Genomic DNA, 12193 nt, shown 5'->3' with positions numbered 1-12193 from the left:
CAACATTCTGCAATTAATTTGGAAATCTAATCCAAGAGGATACCTTTCCTAATTTCACAGAGTAGGAATGCCAAAACAGACAGACACACACTGTAATTCCTCCATGGCGTCATGTGTGGAATCTGAACTTAGCTGCACATCTAGTCACACAGAAGCTTATGGCCACGTTTACGTCTCTACCACAATACTGCAGCCAGGCCGTTCTTCTGCCTGCAGGACGTGGGCGAAGAGATTTGTGCTGTGCTGTCTCAGTGTATAAAAATCCCGGGTGACAAATGATCACACAAGTAGACAACCACGCCTGCATGTCATAGGGATGAACATCAAAAGCTGACAGCAAATAGTTTACAGATCCACCCATAAAAACAAGCAGGCCTACAAGTGCTTTCCCTGAATATTTAATGTTGGCTGAAGAGGGATTGTTTAGAATGGAGGTCGACGTTTGATGAAGGAATAATGTGACTGGTGTTGGTGAAGTATTAGCGTGATGAGTAACAGCCTTCAGATCTTAACACTAATGACTCCAGTGTGATCTGTGTTAACCCAGTGCCATCTGTAAAGTATTAATGTGCCTTTTCTTTTTTGTTAATGACATTTTAAAGTGGACGACTTAAAGATGAAACCAACTGCCAGCCTGAATTTATTGGTCAGCACCGAGACGCAGCATGAAGATAAATGCACAGGAATTATTTTTAGTTCCCTTTACATCCTCTCCATCTTTCCAAGCAAGAGAAATCCATAAAAAGTCATGCTATGCTGAGAAAATGAAGAGTATTCGTACACACCCACATTGACATAAAGTAATCACACATCCACGCAAACGCACACAAACTCAGATTTTTGCACTGGTCTGAATTTGCTGCTAACGCTATTATGTGGCCTGGCTTAGTGCTAATTGGTTCCTGGCGGTGTGCTGGAGCTGTGTGTCACCCGTACTGTGACTGAGGTTGGTTTGAACATCGCCCAGGGCTGCGGATATACTGGGCCCGCTCAGACATCACACACATACTTGGACAAACGTTCACACACAAAGCACTGTCAAGTATACAGGAACTTGTCCAAAGGCTATAAGAACAGTGTCCAGTGTGTGCGTGTGTGTGCAAGTTAGAAACGCCTTCAATAACCTCACCCAGACAGACCTAGATCTCACACCCTCAGGGTCTACTAAGCCTCTAAATCCTCTGTTATCCCCCCAATATCCCCAAATCATCTACACACACACACACACATACACTCACCCACCTTCCTACGTCACTTTGAGGAACCTCTCAGGAAGCTCTCGGCTTTCACATGCTTTCCTTTTCCCATTCTTGCCACATCCATCCAATATATTATTGGTAGGCAAAGGAGCAGTTATAGCAGAGGTGGGATCTTTTCTTCCTGCTCCCACACAGCAGTCCAAAAGGCCCCACAGGCATGCAATACCAAAGAGAGTGTGTGAATCAAGACTTATATCACCCTATCAGGGCTGCATTGTCCTCAAATGATTTAGCTGATCTCTATTTCTGATATTCTGTTTCATTCTCTATTTTGTTTTTCTATCGTTGTGTCCACAGGGTGACTCTATATGACTACCAGGCTCTATGTTGGGTCTATTCGGAAAGTAGCGACAGTGGACGCACGCTATTGGACGTGAGCCCTGCAAATGTTTTGAAGCTCTTCAGCCTCTTTGTTTGTAATCCATGCAGTGCAAAGCTGGGCCTACATGTGTCTGATATCTGTTTCCTTTCTTTAGCCCTACTTCGCTTTCTTCTCAGCTGTGAAGTGGATTCTGACTGAGCTTGTCATGTAAGACTTTGTGTATGTGAGAATGTCTCATGTCTGTTTCTAATAACATAAGTTTGCTGCATGTATGTCCTTTGCAGGGCTTAGATTAAATGTGTGTTTGTGAGTATGAACTGTATGTTTGTTTACGAGTGTCTCCACATGTACGTTGACATGATCCTCTGTGATCATGAGCAGTAATGGCTACCTGATGTTTCCTGTGGTGCCACATTGTGGTTTTGGAGTCTTCCTGGGTGGTCTGTTGTTGCCACAGTGCATCATGGGAGGATTGATCTGTCAGTATTCATTTTACAGTCTGTCATAGTGAAGACGTGCTTTTGTTGATATCACTGTGTGGAAATGAGCACAAACCCACATGAACCTGAGTATCTATAATGTGCATATAGTCAGTCTGAATATTGTAAGTGATCTGTTCATTTTCAGTTAGTTAATGCTAATGTGCTGTTCTCTAAAATATAGTATTTTTCTACAGAACTGTATAGAGTGCAGATTAAATTGTAATTGAAACTTAACATGAAAAGAGGTTGTCTGTAGATATTTATTTACTTTCACTTTTAAAGTTATAATTTGCAAAATTACACAATTTAACGCTCTCTACTTTGCAGAGAAACCATTTAGTATGCAGACCATATTATATCAGCATATGTTGGCTATGATTATCGCTGATGTCATCTCCCTATTTAGATTCCTGGTTGAGTTCAACTTGTACAGCTGGTGGTACTCTGACCTCACCGCTAAAGGTAAGAACAATCTCTTTGGGGATGTGCTTGATCTCCGGCTTTCCATCTAAACAGCACTCACGCATCCACATGCACTCTACCGCTGTCTCAACACAGTTATAACAATGTTGGACAAACTGCAGTGGCTGTAATGTTATAAAAACACTCAAATCTATTATAAACAAATCTGCTGCGTTTGGAAAAGAATTCATACGAGATGCAAACTTGAAAATAATTTTGTCATTAAAAGGTTATTAATGATTATAATCCAAAGAGCTAGAAAAATAATTTACTAATTAGCTGACGAGTTGAGTTACTGAGTGGCTCAGAGTTTATTTTAAATTTCTGTTGCATATATTTAAACTAATATTGTCACTTAAGCCTGATTGAAGTGCATTTTTTATTGGTTTTGAATTTTAAATGTTAAAACAGGTTAAAAAAGGATTTGATGAGCAGTTCAGTTCATTTTTATTTCAAACATTTCAAACATGTGCCTTCACAATCATTACAAAATATCATTCCATTATTTGTTTGAAAAGGAGTAGGCTGAAGTATTTACTTATTTGTCCCTACCCCCTCAAGTTTTACCTCTCATTCATTTAATTTTTTTTTTGTCTTAAATTAAACAAACAACATATGAAACATATAAACATATGAAGTAAAACAAAACATAACATACATAAATCAAAAACAAGAAATTAGCAAGCCCCTCCACAGTATAGTTTCTTTCATATGAAAAATACAGAATGTGTATATTTGCAGATACACAAGTTATGGAAAAACAACAAACCAAAACAAAACAAAAAAACAAAAAAGAACCACAACACCATTACCAGCAACATTACCATCCTGGGTTAACCCCGTTTTCTTCATTCTTATACTTATTTAAAATTAGGTTTTTATATTTTACTTTAAACTGTTTTATGTTTTGACTGTCTTTTATTTCTTCTGTTAGACTGTTCCATAATTTAACTCCTGCAATTGAGATTGACATAGTTCTTAAAGTTGTTCTAGCACTTTGTATTTTTAAATTCCATTTCCCTCTTAAGTTATACCCACCTTCTCTTTCTATGAACAATTTACAGATTTCTTTGGGAAGCAATTTATTTCTGACTTTATACATTATTTGCGCTGTTTTAAGCTTCACCAAGTCTTGGAATTTAATAGCTTGCATTTTGACAAAGAGTGCATTTGTATGGTCCCTGTACCCCACATTATTTATTAATCTAATGGCCCTTTTCTGTATTATAGTTATTGTTTGTGTGTTACTTTTGTATGTGTTTCCCCAGACCTCTACACAGTAGCTCATATATGGCAGTAGTAAAGCACAGTATAAAATGTGCAGTGCTTTCTGATCCAACATATGCTTTGCTTTCCCCAGGACGGCAATGCCCCGTGCCAATTTCCCCCGAACATAAGTAATGTGTGGCTTCCAACAGAGCTTGTGGTCAATGATCACCCCAAGAAATTTTATTTCATTTACTCTTTCTAAATATACATTGTTCTACTTCGATGTTTTTCTTTTGGTTTCCAAACAACATAAATTTGGTTTTATCGAGATTCAATGATAATTTATTTATATCAAACCACTTCTTTAATATCGTTAATTCCTGTGTGATCATTTCCAAAACCTGTGGCAATTCCCCACCTGCACACAGTATATTTGTGTCATCTGCAAATATTTCAAACTTTAAAATCTCCGATACTCTGCAGATATCATTTAAGTACATAATAAACATTTTTGGACCCAGTACTGAACCTTGAGGTACTCCACAAGCTATATCCATCAAATTAGATTTATATTCATTTATTTGTACATATTGTTGCCTATTCCCTACATAGCTTTTTAACCATTCCAAAACCACTCCCCTAAACCCGTACTTTTCCAGTTTTTTTAATAGAATTTCATGATTAACAGTATCAAACGCCTTCTTTAGATCTAAGAAAACTCCGAGCGCATACCTCTTATTATCCATACATTCCGTTATCTTTTCCATTAGATCTATCAGTGCCAAAGCTGTTGATCTGTTGTTTCTGAACCCATACTGACTATCTGTCATTAATTCATATTTTTCCACAAAACTGTCAAATCTTTTTATGAAGAGTTTTTCCAGTATCTTAGAGAACTGGGAGAGTATTGACACTGGTCTATAGTTTGTAAAATGATGTCTTTCACCGGTTTTGTAAATGGGAATAACTTTAGCAACTTTCATTTTTTGTGGAAAAACTCCTTTTTGAAACGACAAGTTGAATATATATTTTAATGGTTTTACGATACCATCAATAACTGTCTTTACCGTTACCATATCAATATCATTCCAGTCTGTACTGGTTTTGTTCTTAAGTCCTCTAACTATGTCATAAATCTCTTTCTCTTCCACTGCTCTTAAAAACATTGAGCTACTATTCCTTTCGATATTTTCACCAGTGTCCCTTTCTATTCCATCAACCTTTATTTCTTCTGCCAGTTTTGGCCCTATGTTTACGAAGAATTCATTAAAGCCATTTACTATCTCCTCCATGTTATTAATACTTCTTGTCCCTTCTATAAAGTACCCAGGGTAATCATTATTCCTTGATTCATTTTTGATTATTCTGTTTAATACATTCCATATATCTCTTGTGTTATCTTTATTGTGTTCTAACCTTTTAATGTAATACTCTCTTTTACAGGATCTCATTATATTAGTTAATTTATTTTTGTAAGTTTTATACTTCATTTCAGTTTCTATTGTTCTCTTTTTTATGAATTCTCGATATAAGGTATTCTTTTTTTTGCTGGCATTTTGTAGTCCTTTTGTCATCCATGGTCTTCCTGCATAATTGTGTTTCCTATTGATTTCAATTACTGGGCAGTTTTTATCAAGTAATGTGTTAAATGTTCTTAAAAATCCTTCGTAAGCTTTTTTAACTTCTGTTTGTTCATACACAATATTCCAATCTTGCTTTAAAAGTTCATTTCTAAGACAATTTAAGGTCTTCTCTGTTCTTATTCTTTTGTAAATAATCTTATGTCCATCGTTGTTCACTTTATAATGGCATTTATACGATGCAAAGACTGGTAAATGGTCACTTATATCATTGATTAATAGCCCACTTTTTATCTTTCCTTCTATTATATTTGTAAATATATTATCTAATAGAGTTGCACAATGAGATGTTATTCTGGTCGGTCTTGTTATCAGTGGAAATAAACCGATGCTGTACATGGAATCAATAAATTCTTCTGTACTCTTATTATGATTTGGATTCAATAAGTCAATATTAAAGTCCCCACAAATAAACATTCTTTTCTGATTTATATTTGTAAATAAGTCCTCCATATTATCCTTAAATATCTCAATCTTAGATCCTGGTGTTCTATATATACAACTGACAATTAGGTTTTTCCTTTTTTCTATAATTATTTCCACTGATAAACATTCCATCACTCCATCAATAACAGTCGTCATTCTTCCCATTCTTTTGTACTTTAGGTTTTTATCAATGTAAAGTGCCACCCACCTCCTTTCTTGTTGATCCTGTCTACATGAAGGAATTCATATCCATTTATTTTAGTCTTCAGTTGTTTTAACAGTTACAAACAACAACATATTCTCATTAACATATTAGAGAAAAATCAAACAGAAACACTTTGTGTAGCAAAGAAAACTGAATTCAACTACCTCAGACTGTGTAAAATAGCTTCTTCTGAAATACGTGTAGATTTTCTATTTTTATTTTTAGTCTGATCTTTCCTGCCTCGCAAAACAGAGAAAAGAGTCGCAGTTAAAAATGCGTCTAATTTCTCACTGAAAATCCTTTTTTTCATCCTGTTGCTCTTTTCGAAAGAAAAAAACGTGACGCACTGCTTTATACTTATGTTTGAGTTCACAGGGGACGACGCTGCATACAGAATAAACACCCAGCGTCCCTACCACTGGCCTCATGTCTTCATCCTCGCCATCTCCCCTCCATTTCCTGTTGGTCTGAGTCAGTGTGACCACTGGAAAAACAGAATAAAGAGGCGCAATCCAAAACCTAAAAGCAAGAAAAGAGAAAAAAGCAAAACAGACCATTACCTCAAGTGACCTCAGCGTTTCAGAGCTTTTGTATACATGTCTCTGTACACACAATCTTCTTTGTGCGTCCAGAGGGGTTATTTTATGTGATCTTATGATCTGTACGGTCTTATCCCATGTTGGTGATGGTGGTCGGCAATAGCCGTTTGGTAACACAAGAAAAAGCTCTCTCTCATGTGTCAGCCAGTCTATCATGTTCTCTCCTTTTCTCTGGTTGTATTTCATTCCTTTCTCTGTTTTTGCTCCTTCGTACTCGCTTCCATGAAATCGCACACATATGATTATTGCCAGGCTATGAATGCTGTGATTCCTCATGCTTTATGGAGTGTCGAATACCGTTCGCCTGTTTGAAATGAAAGCCTCACTAAGCAGCATCATATTGGAGCATTAATTCTTGCCAAAACTAATATGAAAATATTTAGTGTGTGAAACAGGGGGGAGGAAGAACCACAAAATGAAAGTCTACGTCTAAATGCTTTCCTTGCACACTTTAATCCTGAATGAAGTGAAGCTGGGCATCGCTGCTCACCAAGTAGTCGAGACAATTTCACAGCTGGCTGGCCTCAGGTCTTAGCACTTTCTATATCTTTTCACAATAAAGACGCAGGCCTGTGACACACAGCTGAAACACCATCATTTAGCAGCCGTAACCCAATCTACACAACCTCTCGAGCTGAACTAATCCCTGACCTTTATACATGTAGGCTGCGTTCTCACATCCATATAGTTTATTTACAGTGCACTCTTTCTCACACACACACACACACACACACACAATGAATCGTGCTGCACTCCTGATTCTTAATAATCAAACCGCAGCATCCAAATCACACACATAATCACCCACGTTTACAAGCCTCTCTGCAAAGATGTGTAACGCGCTGCGATTCAGCTTTCAAACCGTTTCTTTATGTGAAAAGAAAACACTACGTTTGGAAGATGTCGACCCTTTTTAAAAAAGGGTTTAATGACATTTTAAAGCGACCATTCTGCAGGGTCATTTCAAACCTCTGGGTGGCAGGAAAGTTCAAGCAATGCTGTGAGAATGACTGGCCTAGATTTACATTGGAAATATTTCCAGCAGGACAAGAGACAGCTCTGGTGCAGAAATGCTGTTTTCTTTCAAACGTGAATATTTACATGGACGCGGTGTGTTTAACTGTGTGTTTGCGTAACTCCTTGCGTAGCTATTATTTGATTTTGAAAGGGGTGGTTCAAAGTTTTTCCACCATCTCTGGCTGAATGTCTCGCTCATTCTCGCCGCCTTCTCTCTCCTTCCTTCTTCCCACCTCGCAGCTCAGAGGACAGGTCGGACCATGCAGGTACCGTGCGACACAGAGTACCCGGCCTTTATCTCCGAGAGGACCATCAAAGAGAACACCGGCAACATTGACTGCGACGGCTGCGTCAAGTATGGGATGCACAAACAGACACATAAACATCAATTAGCTACAAGCGACATCAACAATAAGAGCGCTGGTTATCAGCTGTCCACCATAGAACAACTATGAAAAATGAACGATCCTGTTAGCTCTCATCTTCATCCTGAATAATGAGAAGCACATTTAAATCATTTGTTGTCTGCTGAAAACGCTTTTATCCAGAGTAATCCATCAGAGACACACACACAGTGAGCGTTTTGAAATACAAGGCATTTAGAGATGAGGGAGAGAGGTGGAAAAAAGGCTTCCTTTAAACATGGGAAAATGAGTGTGGTCCCCATTAACAATTTGGGCTTTTCTGTCAGGCAATTGTGGGGTGTTCTCTGGATCCCTGCAATGGGGCCTTCATTGCTCCCAGCTGTGGAACTGCCAGGGAGCTCAGAGCTCTGTGTGTGTCTCAGTGTGCTCGTGTATATGTGTGTCCGCTGTCGGTGCAGCCCCAGAGGGTCAGCGGGGTATCCTCCGCTTTCGGAGCCAGGACTGTGGTGTGGCTGGAGATACTGCGAGACCCTCACATAGAGACACCCATGCCCAGCCGCACATGCTGAAGCCTGCTTCAGAGGACAGGGTATAATCTGCAATGATGACACCAGAGCTGGGATTAGCAGGAACAAGCTGTGTGCTCAGCAACATGCCGCCTTCAAATGCATCGTTTTTAAAACGCAATGACTTTGACAAAGTAAAATGGAGGTTTTATTTCTCTTATATGGAATTTTATAGCTCATATTTGTATTAGAGGTTATTGGCGATAAACATCTGTTTCAAGTTACAGCCTGACTGAAGCCTTTCTCTTATATTTTCATTGGGACACGTGTGTATGCTTTATGCTCTAGGAAATATATCCTAAGCTCTTGCCTGCTAAACCTCTCTTTGCTGTATTTTGACTCTTTGTGTGGATGTGTGTGTCAGATCTCGTACGTGTGCGCTCTGCTCCCCGATTAGTGTGACAGAACGTAAGAAACATCAAACCCTGGCGAGTGCTCTGGTAACTTAAGTGCCCCCAATAAGATGATTTAACCTTTATTAATGCATCTGTAGCTTTTCTAGATGGTAACTTGAGATTCAGGACAAATAGAGCGTCTCCAACCGGAGAAGGTCTTCAGTGGGACCATTAGTGACAATAATCCTGGTTGTATATCTTCCAAAGACACATGCTCCTTTTCCTTTTCTCAACCAAGAGGGACGATTCAAGTCACCAAAAACAGAAAGAAAAGAAAGAGGTTGAAGCTTCCAGTGAGGAGCAGCTTCAGGTGTACAGTTACAGTAGGACGTTGCTTAATCTGCTAGGATAGTACATATTTCTTCTTAGGTTTTCTTTTGGGCATTTTTAATTCAGCATTAAAAATGGATTTTAATTCTGCAAATGCATTTAAAATAATTTGAAAGAAATGATAAAGTAATAATAATTACTATAATAATAGTTGCATTTTTCTTTATACATAATCTTCCTTTCCAACTTTAGTGCCAGTATCCTCATCGTACCATATTTCACATCAACTTATCCAGAGCCCCCCCCCCCCCCCCCCCCCCCGTCAGATGCATGCAGTGGAATCATGTGTAAAAGGAGAATATTGGAATCACGGTGCTCGTTTTCCCCCTAAAGTAACAGGAGACGTGGAAATAAAATAACAGCATTCCTCTTAAAACTCATCTATCTGTTTGTTGAGATTTTGTTGGAGCAATTTCGACTCGAATTAGTAAGAGTTAAATTGCACACAGTAATTACTGGTCAAATTGTTCAACTGTGATGACAGATATTTCTGAAGACCATGCTGAACATGCATTTATGGTTATGCTGTGCAGTTATTAAAACCTTAGAAAAACATTAACATTCTCGGCTGGATACAGAAAAAAACATTTATCCGAACCTGTGCAGGGAATGATTTTTCCATGAAATGTACGAGACTATGTCCAGCTTGGAAACTATAGTGAAGCATTACGAAATGTATTGTGAATTAGCATTATCTTTTTTTATATACATAGTTATTTTTGGCCTTTTTTCAGCTTTGCTAGATAGATGCGGTGAAGACTGACAGGAAAGTGGAAGGAAAGACAGATCAGCCACCTGGGCTGGCCACTCTCAGCCACGCAGCACATGGTCGCCTGCTCATCCAACTAAGCTTGACCGGCACCCATGAATTAGCATTATGTTATCATAAGTAACAAGGTATTATTTAGTCGTGCATCCCTGTCAGCTGTAGAATGTGTAAGATGTGTTATGTTTTGTCAAAACTAAAAAGAAGACAGTCTTTCTCCGACTGCATATGTCGTAATCCTTTCCTACAGTTCTCAGCTTTATATATCAAACTCTAGCTTTTCCTTTTGTCTCCCACGTGAGTCTCCACATTGTTTAAAAGGTTGTGTGTTATTTTTTCTCAGAGAAACATGTTGGATGTCCTTGTCTGTCTCCCCGCCAGCCAAAATGTAGAGGCCACAGCACTATGAGGCAACATTAACAACAAATTGTCTGTTACGCTATCTGTGTTTGTGATATGCATTGCTGTCTGTCACTTGTGTATCTGCGCACATTATACACATCAGTGCGTGTGTGTAGGTGTGTGTGCAGTGTGATGCTCCCTTTCCCAGCTCCGGGGATGTTCAAGGCCAGCAGATGTGCTGTCAGGATGTGTTTAAGTCTTTTCTCCAAAAACACTTGCTCTGCTTTCTATCAGCGGGCAGCGCTGGACTGGACCGGCGCTGTGCAGGGGTGTGCACAGATTACTAAACATCAGCAGATCCTAATTCACCCTGATTGGAACTGGTTTGGCGTGTTTGCTGAGTTGGTTTGGTTTGGTTTGGCCGGTCGTGCTGGGATAAGTGTATTAAGTGCAGCGGATTGGCACTCCTCGGGGATTGAAGGCTGTTTGTGGTCAGATTAAATTGGTCATGGTATTGAATAAGTAAAGATGGAGATATTCCTGTACGAATTGGGTCTGTTTGGATCTATCGGGTCTCTCCCTCTCTGTCTTTGTTCAAGCTCTCCTTCACAACAGTTGAGAAAGTGCGTTTGTGTATACAGTATTTTTTACATCTGTGTGTGTTCACTCAGTCACACGTGCGTGTTTTCATATGTGTCTGATAAATGCTTCAGAGCGAATTCGATAAATCACCCAGCTGCAGCGAAAGAGAGCAGGCAGAGAAGCAGGAGATCAAGAAAGAAAGGGTGATAGAAAGAAGAGATCATCTTTACGACCTCTCTTCTTAATAAAGCTTATCCACAGCCATAAATCACCGGCCAGGAGGCCGAGGCAAGGCCTGATCTCTCAGACCAGTAAAACACAGCCATGGGAAGCTGTAAGCACAAAAGTGTGGTTCCCATTTGTCTCCCTTTGGAGTGTTTTATATTCGGCAACACTTCATTGGTGCTTGCCTTGGATAGGGTACAACAAAGCCTTAAGAAAAGGAAAGGAAGAGAACGAGGAAGAGGGGCGGATGGAGTGAGTTAGACAAGTATGTGTGTAAACTATATATGTGTGTACGCTGGTGTGAGTCTGTCTGTGTCGCTGTATGTTTATTGACAGCTGGCGGTGAGATACTTCATACTCTTGACATGCATCCAGTGGAGTCTCTTCAGAGTGCTTCTCCCCTCTGCCAGGGGAGCATGTGAAGACTCATAACACAAATCCCGTGACACACATGGAAATTTACATCATACCCATGCTCCTGGACTGCTAGCCAGATCTCACTTTCAACTGTCTCTTGTTCCTTTTCCATCTTTCTTTCTTTCTTTTTCTATCTGGCTGTCCGTGCTGTGATTGGCAGGTCCTTTGTGATTCAGCAGATCCCCAGCAGTAATCTCTTCATGGTGGTGGTGGACAACAAGTGTGACTGCAGCATGTTTGAGCCAATCACCATGGACCCCATCGAAATCATGTATATCCTTCGCTGAGGTGTGAGGGAGAAGGTTGCGAGTATATGTATACAATGATATTAAAGCAAGACATATAACAGCGATAGGGTTACGTAAAGTTACTCTACTCTGTAAAAAAGTGTGTAAATTCATCAAATGGCTTCGAATGTAACAAACTCTCCTGGGAGTCATCACCTCGCGTCAAACTTTATTGGGATTGAATAACCACATGAGTACGAGAGGATTGATTATTCTTTGGTTTTCAAACCCCTGCTGAGATAAATATACATGTTGTCTTGTTTTCTTTTTAGTAGACGTTTCTCCTCCACCTCATAA

The 12193-nt window shown here is 39.3% G+C and overlaps 1 protein-coding gene across 3 annotated transcripts in view; it reads left to right on the top strand.

Annotated features, from left to right (window-relative positions):
* The window catches only part of cacna2d3a (calcium channel, voltage-dependent, alpha 2/delta subunit 3a), a 130298-nt gene that overhangs the window by 116418 nt on the left and 1687 nt on the right, over window positions 1-12193 (top strand). For all 3 annotated transcript variants that reach the window (XM_076877974.1, XM_076877973.1, XM_076877972.1), the window contains 5 exons: window positions 1557-1632; window positions 1736-1788; window positions 2470-2525; window positions 7862-7976; window positions 11770-11885. In XM_076877974.1, coding sequence (XP_076734089.1) covers window positions 1557-1632; window positions 1736-1788; window positions 2470-2525; window positions 7862-7976; window positions 11770-11885 — 416 coding nt within the window. The remainder of the gene's footprint in view (window positions 1-1556; window positions 1633-1735; window positions 1789-2469; window positions 2526-7861; window positions 7977-11769; window positions 11886-12193) is intronic.

Source organism: Maylandia zebra, linkage group LG20, assembly GCF_041146795.1.
Source record: "Maylandia zebra isolate NMK-2024a linkage group LG20, Mzebra_GT3a, whole genome shotgun sequence".
Classification (NCBI taxonomy): domain Eukaryota; kingdom Metazoa; phylum Chordata; class Actinopteri; order Cichliformes; family Cichlidae; genus Maylandia; species Maylandia zebra.
Note: the sequence above shows the minus strand (reverse complement) of the source record. Positions and strands in the feature narration are given on the sequence as shown.